Genomic DNA, 18,460 nt, shown 5'->3' on the forward strand with positions numbered 1-18,460 from the left:
ATCCTTCGTTGTGGAGATGACGAAAGAAAATTTTTTTTTATCTCCGCTGGCACCAATGCCGAGATAGAGAGAAGAGAGAGGAGGGAGATGATAGATTTCATTAACTTTTATTTTAGGCTAATTTTAAGGAGTGATGTATCTCAGAGTCTGTTTGACATTGCTTTAGCAAGACCAAAATCACTTATTTTGAGGAAAAAATAAGACATTTGACAAATCAGTAAAATTACTTTTAAATGAAAGTAGAAGTCGAAACAGTTTTCTTCTATTGGGAATAAATTAAAAAATTTTGCTTCTTCAAAAAAAGCAAGCAAAAGCAGATTTTTTTTTTCAAGATCAAAACATCCTTCCATATTTACATATTTACTATATGTCCCTTATTGATTTATTAGCATATCTCATAAGTATGGATAAAGTTTCATTTAAGATTTTTCATATATAATAATATTTTTATTTTATTTTACATTTATTATTATTATTATTATTATTATTATTGTTTCAATTTTGTATTTTTAATTATATTTAAATCATCATGTTCATATTATATTAATATTTAATTTATATTTTATTTATCTATGTATAATATTGATTATTGATTGAAAAATTGAATATGTACATTTTAATTTAATAAAAAATAAGATTGATTAAAATTTATATAATAGGTATTTAAAATAGATTTTTCTCTATAAAATAATCTCAATATTAAAAGTACATTGATACTTGTACTTTGTTGTAATTTGACTCTTAAAAACACTTTAAAAATTTTTTTAGCCAAACACAATTTGCTTATAAAAATCATTTTTTTTAATGGAATCAACCAAACATAAATTCCTTTTTTCAAAAGCACTTGATTATTTTTTAAAGTATTTTTAGAAATAAGTAGTTTTTAGTAGCAATGCCAAATAGACTCTCTATATAGCGAACTCCAAATCGGATATATAATTATATAGTTGGATAATATGTAATTATTTAGAATTCATAGATATAGTATGAATATATGTTTAATTAGATATTTTTTTTTACAATTTTTATATAATATTCCCTCTGCCAATCATACTTGTCTAATATTGATTTTGCACACTTTTTAAGAAACTATAAATAGAATGATAATTTTACTATATCACCTTTTGAATATAATAATAAAATGTCTTAAAAACTGTAATAGAAAAATAAATATAATTAACGATAAAAGTTAATTAGAACCTAAGTATAAAATTATCCATTGATTTAATAAAGTGAATAATGACATCCCAAAATTATATAATGAACAACTATTATTTAACGCAGAGAGTAATATATTTACGTGAACCTCATGAATGTGTGTCTAATTAGATAATTTTTTCAATCTTAGGGTAACACTTGCTTTCGTTTAAATTTATAAAAATTCCAAAAAGCCCAAACCCAAATTTATATAATTCGGTTTCTTTTCCAATTGCTTAAACTCCCACCACTCTCTTATCGTCCACCACCTTTACTCATATCTCCGGCGAACTCATCGGCCGCGATCTCCCTTTTCCGGCGAATTCATATTGGTAACCTTCTTCTCTATTACTCATCGGTGGTGATCTATTGGAATAATAATAATTCAAAGTTGAAATAGGATTTGCTGTTTTTGTTATTTATTTAATTAATGTCTAGTTAGGATTTATTTGTACTAGAGTTCATATAGAAATATATTTTCTAGTGCTGTTTTAATTTGGTTTCTAACTATTATAAATAGGAATGTTGTTAGTTATTTCAATATACACATATGCAGAAATATAGAGAAATAGAGAAACTGAAGTAAGATTGAAGAACTTTTGAGTTTAGTACTGATCAATTTTATTAGATTATGATTTTTAAAATTTTTTATTCTTCGAAGCGTTACTAAAGATGAGATATTTATAATATTATTGGGACTTTTAGCTGCTGAGTATAGAAGTATGAGTGTAGGTGTTTAAGAGAGAACAAAGTAAGGCCACAAAATGGTTCTGTTTAAGACTATTTTTTTTTTAATTCTTATTATTGTTTTTGAGAATTCTTTAATACAAGAATAGCTGTGGTTCAGTTTGGAGTAAAACAAACAGAAACAAACTTAATATTTATAATTGCATTTAACTTTCGTTTTACAGTATTTTTATTTACTAGAGGAATGTAGTTGGGGTATGATTGAAATTTTATACCAGAACCTTCTTGTCTTTTTTGCTGGCTTGCGCAAATAGGTGGGAAACAGCCTCTCTACCACAAAATGGTTCTGTTTAAGACTATTTTTTTAAAATTCTTATTATTATTTTTGAGAATTCTTTAATACAAGAATAGCTGAGCTTCAGTTTGGAGTAAAACAAACACAAACAAACTTAATATTTATAATTACTTTTAACTTTCGTTTTACAGTATTTTTATTTACTAGAGGAATGTAATTGGGGTATGATTGAAATTTTATACCAGAACCTTCTTGTCTCTTTTGCTGGCTTGCGCAAATAGGTGGGAAACAGCCTCTCTACCTCAATGAGGTAGGGGTAATGTCTGCGTACATCGTACTCCACTCGTGGGATTACCTTGGGTATGTTGTTGTTGTTGTTAAGGTGTCTTAGCTATTCTTTGACTTTTGGAACGATTGGATATGTCACCATGTTGATCTTTCTCTTTTCCTGTAACACATGTTCTAGTGTTCGAATCTGTATAATGACATTAAAGCTTTTCGTATTTTTCTGGTTCGTTCAAATGCACATATGCCATAAATTTTCTTATTGCCCTTCTGTCCTCTTCTTCTTTCAATGTGATTTTATGCTGATTTCTTCTCTATTTATGCTGCTGTTCTAATTTCTTGCTATAACGTGCTTTATTTTGTGTGAAGTCTCGATATTACTATTTTGGATGTGTTGTTTCTTGTTCATTTGGTTGAGCTGACTGGTGTATTGACGATCTATTTGTTCAAAATTTCTAACTACTCCTGTTTGGTAACAACAGATTGTAAATACAATGGGGAAGAAAAAAACAGATGAGGCTGGTGTAAGTGGGAAGGCTAAGGGAAGCAGCAAAGATTCCAAGGAAGGGAAAAAGGAGAAGCTTTCTGTCTCTGCCATGCTCGCCAACATGGACCAGAAACCTGAGAAACCCAACAAAGGATCTTTAGCCACTGGTGCTAGTAAGGCCAAGCCTAAAGCAGCTCCAAAAGCTTCAGCTTACACTGATGGTATTGATCTTCCTCCCTCTGATGATGAGGAAGAGGAGTATCTTCCTCGCTCCGAAGAAGTGGAAGAACAGATCAATGTTCATAGAAGGCATGGAAGGAATGAAGCAGGTCCAATTGATACCTCCATAAGTTATAAAGAGCTAAAGAAGCGAGAAAAGAAGGATATGCTTGCTGTTCAGGCAGCTGAGGTGGCAAAAAAGGAGGCCCTTAGGGACGATCATGATGCTTTTACTGTTGTTATTGGTAGCAGGGCGTCTGTTCTTGAAGGTCAAGATGATGCTGATGCAAATGTTAAGGATATAACTATAGAGAATTTCTCTGTAGCAGCTCGTGGAAAAGAACTTCTAAAGAACACATCAGTTAAGATATCTCATGGGAAGAGATATGGTTTAGTTGGTCCCAATGGAATGGGCAAGTCAACCCTACTAAAGCTCCTTGCTTGGAGGAAGATTCCTGTACCAAAAAACATTGACGTACTTTTGGTCGAACAAGAGATAGTTGGTGACGATAGGACTGCACTTGAAGCTGTTGTTTCAGCTAACGAGGAACTCATCAAGCTCCGAGAAGAGGCTGCATCTTTGCAGAATGCTGCTGCATCTGTTGGTGAGAATGAAGATGATACTGATGGGGACAACGTTGTAGAAAAACTTTCTTCACTGTATGAAAGGTTGCAGGTGATGGGATCAGATGCTGCTGAGGCCCAAGCATCAAAAATTCTCGCTGGGCTGGGTTTCACCAAGGAAATGCAGGGGCGCGCTACCCGATCTTTTAGTGGTGGTTGGAGGATGAGAATTTCTCTAGCACGGGCTCTTTTTGTTCAGCCTACTCTATTGCTGTTGGATGAACCTACTAATCATCTTGACCTTCGGGCTGTTCTATGGTTAGAGGAGTACCTTTGCAGATGGAAGAAAACTCTGGTTGTTGTTTCACATGACCGAGACTTTCTGAACACTGTCTGCGGTGAGATTATTCATCTCCACGACATGAAACTACACTTCTATCGGGGTAACTTTGATGATTTTGAAAGTGGATATGAACAACGTCGCAAAGAGATGAACAAGAAGTTTGAGATATATGATAAGCAGTTAAAAGCTGCCAAGAGATCTGGAAATCGAGCACAACAGGAGAAGGTAAAAGACAGAGCCAAAATTGTAGCTTCCAAAGAATCAAAGAAAAAGGGCAAGGATAGAGTTGATGAAGATGAAACTCCACCTGAAGCCCCTCAGAAGTGGAGGGACTACAGCGTGGAGTTCCACTTCCCTGAGCCTACTGAACTGACACCTCCACTTCTTCAGCTAATTGAGGTCAGCTTCGGTTACCCTAATCGACCAGACTTCAGGCTCTCTGATGTTGATGTTGGTATTGATATGGGGACTCGAGTTGCTATCGTTGGGCCCAATGGGGCAGGCAAATCGACCTTGCTTAACCTCTTGGCAGGTGATTTGGCTCCTACAGAAGGTGAAGCCCGCAGGAGTCAAAAGTTGAGGATTGGACGGTACTCACAGCATTTTGTTGATCTTCTCACAATGGATGAAACACCTGTCCAGTACCTGCTTCGTCTTCACCCAGATCAAGAGGGACCTAGTAAGCAAGAAGCTGTTCGTGCAAAGCTAGGAAAATTTGGACTTCCCAGCCATAACCATCTTACCCCCATTTTAAAGTTGTCTGGAGGACAAAAGGCTAGAGTTGTGTTTACATCTATTTCCATGTCGAAGCCTCACATCTTGCTATTAGATGAGCCAACAAACCATTTGGATATGCAGAGTATTGATGCTTTGGCAGATGCCCTTGATGAATTCACTGGTGGGGTTGTGTTAGTCAGCCACGACTCGAGGCTCATATCGAGGGTTTGTGATGATGAAGAAAGAAGTGAAATTTGGATAGTTGAGAATGGGACCGTTGAAAAGTTCCCTGATACATTTGATGAGTACAAGGCAGAACTTGTAAGGGAAATCAGGGAAGAAGTTGATGATTGATGTTGTAACTGGCTTATTCTATTGTAGTGTCTTGAGGGAGAGTGTAATCTTCTGTTGAGGGAGGGTTTTCTTTTTGACTTCATAACGAAGGGAGAGTGTAATCTTCTGTCGCGGATATAAAAGAACATAGTGACTAAGTTATATGTACTGTGTCATATTCTATCTATTTCTTGTCATGGTTTTGCCTCAGACAATAACGTCAGGTATGTTGATATTTGCTTCACACTCGTAGTGCATTTTTGGAGGATTTAACATGGATGTGGCAACATTTTTGGAAAGTCCGAGCAACTTAAGTTTGCATCACTGTTTTGTTTTGAATGGCTTGTTGGAATTATTGGAATATGAGCATATGGTCTTTGTTTGTTCCTGACTAAGAAAATCTGCAACTTAAAGATTTTCGTATGCCATTCCTTACTGGAGAGAACTGTTGTTGCCCTTACAACAGGCTTATTCTTCCTTTCTCTCTGGGGCATTGGAAATGGTTTTTTCTTGTTATATGACTTTTTGCTGCTAGAATGGCTTAGTTTGAGTTGAATATCCAGTTGTGTGTGAGTAGGCTCTGATTAATTGGTTCGACAACGAATGTAATTCCCTGTCTAAAACTGTAGGATTCATCGATATGTCTGTAACTAAGATAGTTCAATTTTTTTCACTTCTGATTTTCGAAAGTTATACAAATCTATCCGTTACTTGACCCTATTTTCCAGCGTTCATCACCCAAAATCTATTGTTGGGGTTTTGGTGGCTCGCCAGGTTTTTGATGGTGAGGAGAAGAGCACAATGAAGAACAGAAGGTTATCCACTGGTTTGGTGGAGTTTTTGTCAGAGACGACGATTTCATAATGGCGAGGAAATGAGCAATGAAGGTGACGTTGGTCTCTGGCCGAAGAGGAGAGAGAGATACGAAGGAGAGACGGTTAAAATATGTAAAATGTAATTGATTAGGTGTACATGTATTTGACAAAATATACACATATATCTTGTTAAAAGTTCATGTATTTATAAAGTGTATACAGCTCGACTAAATCAGGATTCGCTCCAGGAAGTCCCACATTGGGGGTAAAACACTCCTTCTAACAAAGGCGACTCTGTATCCAAGGAGACTCAAACCCGAGACCTCTTGGTTAAGGATGAAGGAGTACTTACCATTCTACCACAACCCTTTTTGGTAATACTAGATACTTCTATGATACATATATATATATACTTGTGCACCCATGTATCATAGTCTATTTGTTCATATGGAATAAGAGGTTAGTATGTGTTCATGATACGTCTGAATGTATTTGTGTCCATCTTATCAAAGTCCATTAGTTTTTTTTTTTATGTATCTAAGAGGTTAGTATGCATTCATGATACGTCTGAATGTATTTGTGTCCATCTGATTAAAGTTCATCAATTTTTTTTTATTGTATCTAAGAGGTTACAAGTGTTCATGATACATATAAATGTATAGGCTTAAGTCATATGCGGCCCCTTAAATTTGTCCGCATATTTCATTTAGACACTTTAATTTAAATTTGTACCTATTGAACACTCTAACCTTAAGAAATTTTTACCTAATTGACATAAACTGACAAACAGTTGAAAAATAAAAATGCGTGTATCCCAAGTGTGAATACAAAATCGATTTACCAATAAAATGATTACACATGGTATTGTATTATTTTTAAAAACCTCTATTTAAATAAGGGAAAATTGTGCATAATGGCAAACTATTAATTCAAATTAAATGGTATAATCACACTTTGATTTAATTGTGTCCTGTAGCAAACTGTTTGTCAGCGCCTCTCTCCCTCAAACTCTCGCTCGCCACTCTCCTCTCTCGCTCGCTCCCTCTGTGCTCGCCTCTCGCTTTATACAACAGAAGTGTATAAATTGTGTTTCTGTTTGTATAAAGTGAGAGAAAATTGTATATAACTGTTTGCCAGCGCCTCTCTCCCTCAAACTCTCGCTCGCCACTCTCCTCTCTCGCTCACTCCCTCTGTGCTCGCCTCTCTCGCTTTATACAACAAAAGTGTATAAATTGTGTTTCTGTTTGTATAAAGCGAGAGAAAATTGTATATACACATGCAAATACATATATATTCGTTCTATACACTTATAATTATACAATAAAAATATTCCCCTGCCTAGTTCTCTTTTGCCTTTCTCTCTTTCTCGTTTTATACAACAGAATTGTATAAATTGCGTTTCTGTTTGTATAAAGCGCGAAAAAATTGTATATACACATGCAAATACATATATATTCGTCCTCTACACTTACAATTATACAATAACAATATTCCTCTGCCCAGTTTTATGTTTGTATAATGTATAATTTATGTTTGTATAAAGCAAAAGAGAGCGATTTTAGATATACAAATACTTTTGTCAACGATTTATACAAACGAGAGGCTAACAACAATTTATACAAATGGCCTGCCAGCGAAATTATACAATTCTGAAGAGGAGCCAACGAATTATACAATTGCTTCTTTTTGTATATATGTATAGCGAAATAGACAGCTTTCAATTGTATATGTATAGCGAATTATACATATATATGTTTGCTATGGAGCGCAATTATGCAAACTTTGCTATAGCATACAAATATGATTTTTTCGTTTGCTATATGTGAAAGTTGCTCTTTAAATAATCCAAAAAGTATTTTAAAAAAATTAAGAAGCTTTTTTTATTTAACAGCCCCCCCCCCCCCCCCCCCCNTCCTCCTTCCCTTTCCCTTTCCCTTCTTCTTCAATAGACCCAACTCAGATTTCCCCGATGGAACCGGTGTCGACGCCGGTGACGTCAGCAAACCATCTCTCTACCTCTTTCTTCACTTTCGTTGATGTCGGCAGTACAAAATACACCACTGCTATCCACTCAAGCTAAATACTCATTTTCCTTCATTTCGATAGCATGAAAATCTTTTACTCATTGCCTTCATCTTCTATCAATTAGTAACTATTTATTAGAATTGGAAAAAAAATATTAACAAACTTTTGCCCAAAAAAATCAATTCATATTTTTTTCATGTAATAAATTGAGCTTCATCGAGATATTTGAGATGGGGAAGAAGACGACTGCTCTTTTTTTTTGTTAATTAATTTTTTTTTCTTTTTTATTAATTCAGGGGCATAAGTTAAGAGAAAACAAACGAAAAATAATTATTTTTTGATAACTTAACGCGCTCAAAGAAAGTGAACCACACGTTTTTTGCCATGTCAGCATTTTGTGTCTAATAGGAATGACTTTTGAACAAATAAGGTGTTCAATTGGCACAAACATAAGTTGAAGTGTCTAAGTGAATTATGCAGACAACTTTAGGTGACCGAAAATGACTTAAGCCAAATGTATATGTGCAACTGTACACTATGTATCTAAGTGTTTTATTTGTTAGATACATCATATTGATAAATAATACATCAAATTAGTGAGTTTATTATTTAAAGAGTAATAAAATAAAATAAATCAAATTACATAATCAAAATTTACATGTTTTCGTATTTTATTAATGAATTTATTATTAAAGAGTAATAAGTTAAAATTAATTTAACATACATACATTTCTTGATTTCCACCTTATACTAAGGAATTTGATTAGTTTAAATTTTCAGAATTAATTGTCTATATATTTGATGAAGACTTTCTCCCATTATTTATGAGATTTTATGTAATAAGACAAAGTTATGGAAAAAAAAAAGTAATTAGCTTCTAAAGTAGTGAAATTTACGTAAGTTACCCATTTAATTTCACTTGAAAAAATATGGAATATTATAATTTTTTTTACAAAATTTAAAGTAAAAAAAAGAAAGAAGAACTATCTACTTCTTATTAGATATATTTTAGAACTTTGAATTAAATAATTCAAATCTTCATATTAATTAACAAAGTTTTTATAACAACATCCAAGGCAATGTATTGCAAACAAATGACTACCTTCTTATTAACTAGAATTAATCCTTATTTTTATAAATAATAGTATTACTATGTGAAGTTAAAAGTTGAATAAAAGGTGTCAAATAAGTCTTGATTTTGTTTTTGGTAACACTTTAACCAGGAAATGATCAAACTCACTTAAAAATGTAATTAAGTTTATTTGGGACCAAATTAATATTTTCAAAACTTTCTAATATTTTATAAATTACAAAAAAAACCCTACATTTTTCAACTACTCTAATTCTGACCAAACCATTTTAAAAAGATATAAAAGAAAATAGGATTCAAAAGTTCTTCTTCTCTCCAACGTTCTTCTCTTCTTCTTCCTTAGAAAATCCGACCATCAACAAATATTCACATTCTCTTCCTCCTCATCTCCGACCGTCACTCTCTCTTTCTAAACTGAATGTCGTCTTCGACTGTCACTCTTCTTAAAATGAGTAAGTCTTTTTTTTTTTGAAAGATTTTAGAATTTTTGAACAACACACTCTTGATACTTAGTTCTTTTCTTGGGTTATTGAACAAGAAATCATTCTATATATGTGAAAATTGAATAATGGTGTAATGATACATATTATTTTTTGTTTTTGAAGAAAATCGACAAACCCAAAAAAATCTTAATTTTGAGGAAATATATATGTATTGTTGTCGTTCAGTAAAAAGTCATTTTTTATTGCTTTTGTTCTTCTTTTTGTGAGCATTTTATTCGTATGATTGTAGAAATATAGTTTATTCAGTTGTCCAACATATATTTCATTTGTTGAAAGAAGTGTCGTATGCTGCAACATATTAGTGATATGTTGTTACATATTCCAACATAATTGTCATATGTTGAAATATGTCACCTATGTGTTAGAGCAACAGAATGGTCATCCGTACTAACCGATTACTCATATATTGAAACAAAAAATTCATCTGTGGCAACAAAAGTTTCATTTGTGGCAACAAAAGATTCATTTGTGGCAACAAAAATTCATCTGTTGCAAGAAAAGGTTCATTGATTAGATTTAGTTTTGATGGTTACGTATATCATTTTGAATTATCTTATTGTTATAAGTTGTAAAAAACAATTGTTGAAGTGTTTTTTTTGGCTAATATATTAATGGTTCTTATTGTGTTTATTTTATTGAAACAAATGTTAATTATATAGGAAAAGAGAAAACTATGTGGTATCTGTGGCAACATATATAATCTCTGTTGTAAAATATCATACAATTATCTGCATGTGACCCAATATAAAGGTGATATGTGACAACATATGTAACTTTGAATTGACATATGTTGCAACATTACATTGCCAAAATTTAAAAAAAATTAAAAAGAAAGAGAAACACAATCATCTATATAAAAGGCATTTGGGGATGAATAACACTTTATATTAAAAAAAAACTCAACTTTTCATTTCTCTTTCTCTCTCTTCTATTTTGTTTCCTTCTTCTCTTTTCTCTCTCTCTTATTTCTTTATTATTTCTCCACATATCCACTTGTTGTTGCGATATTTTCTACAACATAAAATGTAATCTGTTGCAGTTTTTATGTCTCTACAAAGTTCCAACCGCCTCGTCGTTATCGTGCATTTCTTTTATTGTCGATATATTCTTAGATTAAATTAAATTAGGGTTTTGAAATATTTTCTAATATTAAATCAGGAGGTTTTTATTAGCTAATGGTTGATTGTTATTGCTTCTTCTGAAATATTATCTGATTTCAAAAAGCTTCAATTTGTATTTGGTTGGTTAGGATTTAGGGAGGGTTTTGTGGTTGGTTGGTTGGTTCATGCGTGGTATTGAATCTTATTTGGGATTTTGTTAGGGTTGATGTGTTGTTGTTTGTGTTGTTGTGTTTGATTGTTGTTAATTTTGTTAATTAAGCAATATTTGATTTTGTGTTTGGTTGTTGACAAATTTTTGTAGATACAAATATAATGCCTCCTGTAAAAAGAAAAATTATAGTAAAAACCGACAAAAAGATCAAGAAGAAATCTAGGAGTAAAACTGGTAGGAAGAAGAAATAAAATTTCAGTTTCTCTCTTTTACAAGAGTTTGCATCCGAAGCAATTTCTTCTCAAGTAGAATCAGGAGTTTCTTCCGAAGTAGGAGTTTCTCGAGAAGAACTTGAAATTCTCCATGAAGTTGCTGTAGAGGAAGAAGGACAAGAAAAAATTGAGAATTATGAAGACAGACAAGATAAAAATGAAGCTGATGAAGAAGGACAAGAAAAACTTGATTATGAGTAAGAAAGACAAGTTAAAAATAAAGCTAAGGAAGAAGAAAGTGAAAAAAAAATGAGGATAAAGAACACAAACAAGAAAAAAAAGAAGTTGAGGAAGAAGAAGAAAAAAAAAGTTGAGGAAGAAAAAAAAATGAAGTTAAGGAAGAAGAAAAAAAAAATGAAGTTGAGGATAATGTTATTATAATTGTCAATGCACATTTCTGTGTATTTTCAGCCTAATTCTATCAGTGATAGCATTATAAGGTCAGTCGAGAGAAAATCTTTCGATTTCGTCAGGGAAATAATCCAGGAGAATGATTTGGAAGATTTTTTTTAGGAATAGTTATTTTGGAAAATATATTGATTTGCTTCTGAATAATAATGCACGTTTTCAAATAAGCATTGTCTATGAACTTCTAAAAAGAAGGTTCATGTTCGAGAATAATAAAAAGAAGGATGTCATTCTTCTTTGGTAAAAAGAAGTTTGCCATAGTTACAGGTCTAAAATCTTATTCTCCTTCTCTACCAACTTATATGTTAATTGTTACTGGGCCAGTTATGGGTTGGGGTCTGCCCATGGAAATGGAACAATTTGTATTTAGTTGCAACTTTTTTGTATTATGTTGCAACTGATTCATATTCTATTCCAATTTTTGTACATTATGTTGAAACTGATTCATATTCTGTAGCAATTTTTGAAAATTCTATTGCAACTTTTGTAAATTATGTTGCCACAAATGCCAATTAGATGGATATATTAATTGATAAATTATGTAATTGAATATGTTAAATTAGACTATATTTTATTACATTATACCATAATTTAGCAATTAAAAAAAAATGCTATAACACTATGTATAATGTTTCTCTATTGTGTTATATCACTATCATGTGGAATTACTTAGTCATTTGATGATAAACTAGTGGTATAATACTATATGTATTAAATAGTTGATAAATTGATCAAAGTTATTGCATTAGACTATCATTTTGTAATTGGACATGCTATAACACTATTATATAGTGTTATTGTATTAGGTTACAATTTAATTGAATTAATATAAAAAATCACATGTATGGTTATTCATATGTTGCAACATATGGCCTATCTGTGGTAATTTCTACACAAAATTTACCATATGTTCCAACAGAATATACATATGTTGCCACATATGCCAATTTGATGGATATATTAAATGTTAAATTAAGTAATTAAGTAATAAAAATGTTAAATTAGATCAATTTTATTACATTAGACCATAATTTAACATTAAAAAACAAATGTTATAACACTATGTATAACGATTTTCTTTTGTGTTATATCACTATCATATGGAATTACTTAGTCATTGGATAATGAACTGGTGATATAATACTATATGTATTGAATANTTAGTCAACCAAATTTCTTATATGATTTAAAAATATTTTTAATTGCTAATTATTGTGATTTATAGCATCTTTTATGTAACTTTTAATAATATATAATTTGTTCAAATTCATATGACAATGATAAGATTTCAAGAGTCAACGCAATAAAAATTTAAATTTTTTAAAAAGTTGTACTTCTAATATATTTTGTAGCTAAAATATACTCTCTCCGTCCACTTGTATTTGTCATGTTGCGCTTTTTAAAAGTCCATTTGACTAATTTTCAAAGTTAAATCAGATTGTATTAATTTGATATTTTAAACAAAAAATTTAAATATGCAAAATCTATACAAAAAGTACTATAAATTGTAATTTTTTTTGCCTATGAATATGATGAAAAAATACATTGTAAAATATTAGTTAAAATTCTTATAGTTTGACTCTAAAAAGGAAATCATAACAATTAAAAGTGCATAGAGAGATTAATAAATAGGTAATTAAATTTCAAGAAGTTTAAAATAAAAGGTTGAAAAAAAGAATTAGATAGACAACATATATTGAAAATTGAAAACATATAAATAATAAATGGGCCCAAATGAGGTCAAACTTTTCGGCTAATAAAATAGTAGGTAATTAATGGTGTTAAATTGTCCAATAATATAAATTTTAAAGGTACAACCATAAAAAAAGAATGTACAACACTATCTAAGCACATATCATCCAACACTTGTCATGTGCTAAGTAGTAGATATTCCCACTTATTATATATAGTAATATGTGCAACTATACACATATGTATCGAAGTGTTTTATTTGTTGGATACATCATATTGATAAAGAATACATCAAATTAGTGAGTTTATTATTTAAAGAGTAACAAAATAAAATAAATCAAATTACATAATCAAGATTTACATGTTTTCGTATTTTATTAATGAATTTATTATTAAAGAGTAATAAAATAAAATTAATTTAATATACATACATTTCTTAATTTCCACCTTATACTAAGGGATTTGATTAATTTAAATTTCCAGAATTAATTGTCTTATATATCTGATGAAGACTTTCTCCCATTATTTATGAGATTTTATGTAATAAGACAAAGTTATGGAAAAAAAAAAGTAATTAGCTTCTAAAGTAGTGAAATTTACGTAAGTTACCCATTTAATTTCACTTGAAAAAATATGGAATATTATAATTTTTTTACAAAATTTAAAGTAAACAAAAGAAAGAAGAACTATCTACTTCTTATTAGATATATTTTAAAACTTTGAATTAAATAATTCAAATCTTCATATTAATTAACAAAGTTTTTATAACAACATCCAAGACAATGTATTGCAAACAAATGACTACCTTCTTAACTAGAATTAATCCTTATTTTTATAAATAATAGTATTACTAAGTGAAGTTAAAAGTTGAATAAAAGGTGTCAAATAAGTCTTGACTTTGTTTTGGTAACACTTTGACCAAGAAATGGTCAAACCCACTTAAAAATGTAATCAAGTTTATTTGGGACCAAATTAAAATTTTCAAAACTTTCTAATCTTTTATAAATTACAAAAAAAACACTACATTTTTCAACTACTCTAATTTTGACCAAACCATTTTAAAAAAATAATTAAAAAAATAGGATTCAAAAGTTCTTCTTCTTCTCTCCAACGTTCTTCTCTTCTTCTTCTTCTTCCTTAGAAAATCTGACCATCAACAAATATTCTCATTCTCTTCCTCCTCATCTCCGGCCGTCACTCTCTCTTTCTGAACTGAATGTCGTCTTCGACTGTCATCTTCTTAAAATGAGTAAGTATTTTTTTTTGAAAGATTTTAGAATTTTTGAACCACACACTCTTGATACTTAGTTCTTTTCTTGGGTTATTGAACAAGAAATCGTTCTATAGATGTGAAAATTGAATAATGGTGTAATGATACCTATTATTTCTTGTTTTTGAAAGAAAATCGACAAACCCAAAAAAATCTTAATTTTGAGGAAATATATATGTATTGTTGTCATCCAGTAAAAAGTCATTTTTTGTTGTTTTTGTTCTTCATTTTGTAAGCATTTTGTTCATATGATTGTAGAAATATAGTTTGTTCAGTTGTCCAACATATATTTCATTTGTTGAAAGAAGTGTCGTATGTTCCAACATATTAGTGATATGTTGGTACATATTCCAACATAGTTGTCATATGTTGAAACATGTCGCCTATGTATTAGAGCAACATAATGGTCATTTGTAGTAACAAGTTACTCATATATTGAAACAGAAAATTCATCTGTTGCAATAGAAGATTCATCTATGTCAACAAAAGGTTCATTTGTGGCAACAAAAGATTCATTTGTGGCAACAGAAGGTTTATTGATTAAATTTAGTTTTGATGGTTACATATATCATTTTGAATTACCTTATTGTTGATAAGTTGTAAAAAACAATTTCTGAAGTGTTCCTTTTGGCTAATATATTAATGGTTATTATTGTATTTATTTTGTTGGAACAAATGTTAATTATATAGGAAAAGAGGAAACTATGTGGTATCTGTGGCAACATATATAGTCTCTGTTGTAAAAAATCACACAATTATCTGCATGTGCCCCAACATAAAGGTGATATGTGGCAACATATGTAACTTTGAATTGACATATGTTGCAACATTACGTTGCCAAAATTTTAAAAAAAATTAAAAAGAAAGAAAAACACAATCATATATATAAAAAGCGTTTGGAGATGAATGACACTTTATATTAAAAAAAAACTCAACTTTTCATTTCTCTTTATCTCTTTCTCTCTCTTCTATTCTCTCTCTCTCTCTCTCTCTCTCTCTTATTTCTTTATTATTTCTCCACATATCCACTTGTTGTTGCTATATTTTCTACAACATAAAATGTAATCTGTTGCAGTTTCTATATCTCTACAAAGTTCCAACTGCCTCGTCGTCATCGTGCATTTCTTTTATTGTCGATATATATTCTCAGGTTAAATTAAATTAGGATTTTGAAATATTTGCTAATATTAAATCAAGAGGTTTTTATTAGCTAATGGTTGATTGTTATTGCTTCTTTTAAAATAATATCTGGTTTCAAAAAGCTTCAATTTGTAGTTGGTTGGTTAGGGTTTTGTGGTTGATTGGTTGGTTCATGCGTGGTATTGAATCTTATTTGGGATTTTGTGAGGGTTGATGTGTTGTTGTGTGTTGTGTTTGATTGTTGTTATTTTTGTTAAGAAATATTTGATTTTGTGTTTGATTGTTGACAAATTTTTGCAGATACAAATATAACGCCTCCTGTCAAAAGAATTTTTTTAGTAATAACTGACAAAATGATCAACACGAAACCTAGGAGTAAAACTGGTAGGAGGAAGAAATAAAATTTTAGTTTCTCTCTTTTACAAGAGCTTGCATCCGATGCAATTTTTCTCAAGTAGAATCAGGAGTTTCTTCCGAAGTAGACGTAGGAGTTTCTCGAGAAGAACTTGAAATTCTCCATGAAGTTGATGTAGAGAAAGAAGGACAAGAAAAATTGAGAATGATGAAGACAAACAAGATAAAAATGAAGCTGATGAAGAAGGACAAGAAAAAATTGATTATGAGTAAGAAAGACAAGTTAAAAATAAAGCTAAGGAGAAGAAAGTGAAAAAAATAATTGAGGATAAGGAACACAAACAAGAAAAAAAAAAAAGAAGTTGAGGAAGAAGAAGGAAAAAAAGTTGAGGAAGAAGAAAAAAAATGAAGTTAAGGAAGAAGAAGAAAAAAAATGAAGTTGAGGATAATGTTGTCAAAATTGTCAATGTACACACGTTTTCTGTGTATTTCCAGCCTAATTCTATCGGTGATAGCATTATAAGGTCAGTCTTGAGAAAATCTTTCGATTATGTCAGGAAAATAATCCAGGAGAATGATTTAGAAGATTTTTTTAGGAATAGTTATTTTGGGAAATATCTTGATTTGCCTCTGAATAATAATGCACATTTTCAAATAAGCATTGTCTATAAACATTTGAAAAGAAGGTTCATGTTCGAGAATAATGAAAAGAAGGATGAGGTTTAGATTACTTATTGTGGCATGTCATTATTCTTTGGCAAAAAGAAGTTTGCCATACTTACAGGTCTAAAATCTTATTCTCCTTCTCTGCCAACTTACATGTTAATTGTTGTTGGGCTAGTTATGGGTTGGGGCCTGCCCATGGAAATGAAACCGTTTGTATTCAGTTGCAACTTTTTCGTATTATGTTGTAATTGATTCATATTCTGTTGCAATTTTTGTAAATTATGTTGAAACTGATTCATATTTTGTTGCTATTTTTGAAAATTATGTTGCAACTTTTGTAAATTATGTTGCCACAAATGCCAATTAGATGGATATATTAATTGATAAATTACGTAATTGAATATGTTAAATTGGATTATATTTTATTACATTATACCATAATTTAGCAATAAAAAAAAAATGCTATAACACTATGTATAACGTTTCTCTATTGTGTTATATGACTATCATGTGAAATTACTTAGTCATTTGATGATAAACTAGTGGTATAATACTATATGTATTAAATAATTGATAAATTGATAAAAGTTGTTGCATTAGACCATAAATTTGTAATTAGACATGCTGTAACACTATATATTAGTGTTACATGTTGTATTAGGTCACCATTTAATTGAATTAATATAAAAAATCACATGTATGATTATCCATATATTGCAACATATGACCTATTTGTGGTAATTTCTACACAAAATTTACCATATGTTCCAATAGAATATACATATGTTGCCACATGTGTCAATTATTTGATGGATGTATTAAATGATAAATCAAGTAATTAAGTAATAAAAATGTTAAATTGGACCAATTTTATTACATTAGACCATAATTTAACATTTAAAAAAATGCTATAACACTATGTATAGCGATTTTATTTTGTGTTTTATCACTATCATATGGAATTACTTGGTCATTAGATGATGAACTAGTGATATAATACTATATGTATTGAATAATTGATAAATTTAATGAAAATTGTTACATTAGACCATAATTTTGTAATTAGAAATTGTATAACACTATATATTAGTATTACATATTGTATTAGGTGACAATTTAATTGAATTAATGTCAAAACCACATGTAAGGTAATCAATATGTTGCAACATATGACTTATCTGTGGCAATTTCAACACAAAATTGAACAGAATATACATATGTTGCCACAGATGTCAATTTGATGAATGTATTAAATGATAAATTAAGTAATTTAGTAATTAAAAATATTAAATTAGACAATATTTTATTACATTAGACCATAATTTAGCAATAAAAATGTTATAACACTATGTATAACGATTCTCTATAGTGTTATATAACTATCATATGGAATTATTTAGTCATTAGATGATGAACTAGTGGTATAATACTATATGTATTGTTTAATTGATAAATTTGATGAAGGTTGTTACATTATATCATAATTTTGTAATTAGACATGCTATAACACTATATATTAGTGTTACATGTTGTATTAGGACACGATTTAATTGAATGAATATAAAAAATCACATGTAATGTTATCCATATATTACATCATAGGACATATCTGTGGTAATTTCAACCCAAAATTGACCAAATATTTCCACAAAATGTACATATGTTGCCACATATGTCAATTTGATGGATGTATTAAATGATAAATTAAGTAATTTAGTAATTAAAAATGTTAAATTGGACCATATGTTGCAACATGTAAGTCATATGTTTCAAAATTGAGCATATAGACCAACACATTGAGCAATATGTTGAGACTTTTGTCACTT

At 30.3% G+C, this 18,460-nt stretch overlaps 1 protein-coding gene across 1 annotated transcript; it reads left to right on the plus strand.

Annotated features, from left to right (window-relative positions):
• The first annotated feature begins 1,413 nt into the window (after nucleotides 1–1,413).
• On the plus strand, nucleotides 1,414–5,616 carry LOC125865756 (ABC transporter F family member 4-like). The gene is made up of 2 exons (XM_049545992.1): nucleotides 1,414–1,529; nucleotides 2,947–5,616. Exon 2 carries the CDS (start codon nucleotides 2,959–2,961, stop codon nucleotides 5,146–5,148), a length of 2,190 nt encoding a protein of 729 aa, XP_049401949.1. The 5' UTR covers nucleotides 1,414–1,529; nucleotides 2,947–2,958; the 3' UTR covers nucleotides 5,149–5,616.
• The last annotated feature ends 12,844 nt before the right edge of the window (nucleotides 5,617–18,460 follow it).

The sequence above is a fragment of the Solanum stenotomum genome, chromosome 5, assembly GCF_019186545.1.
Source record: "Solanum stenotomum isolate F172 chromosome 5, ASM1918654v1, whole genome shotgun sequence".
In the NCBI taxonomy this organism is placed as follows: domain Eukaryota; kingdom Viridiplantae; phylum Streptophyta; class Magnoliopsida; order Solanales; family Solanaceae; genus Solanum; species Solanum stenotomum.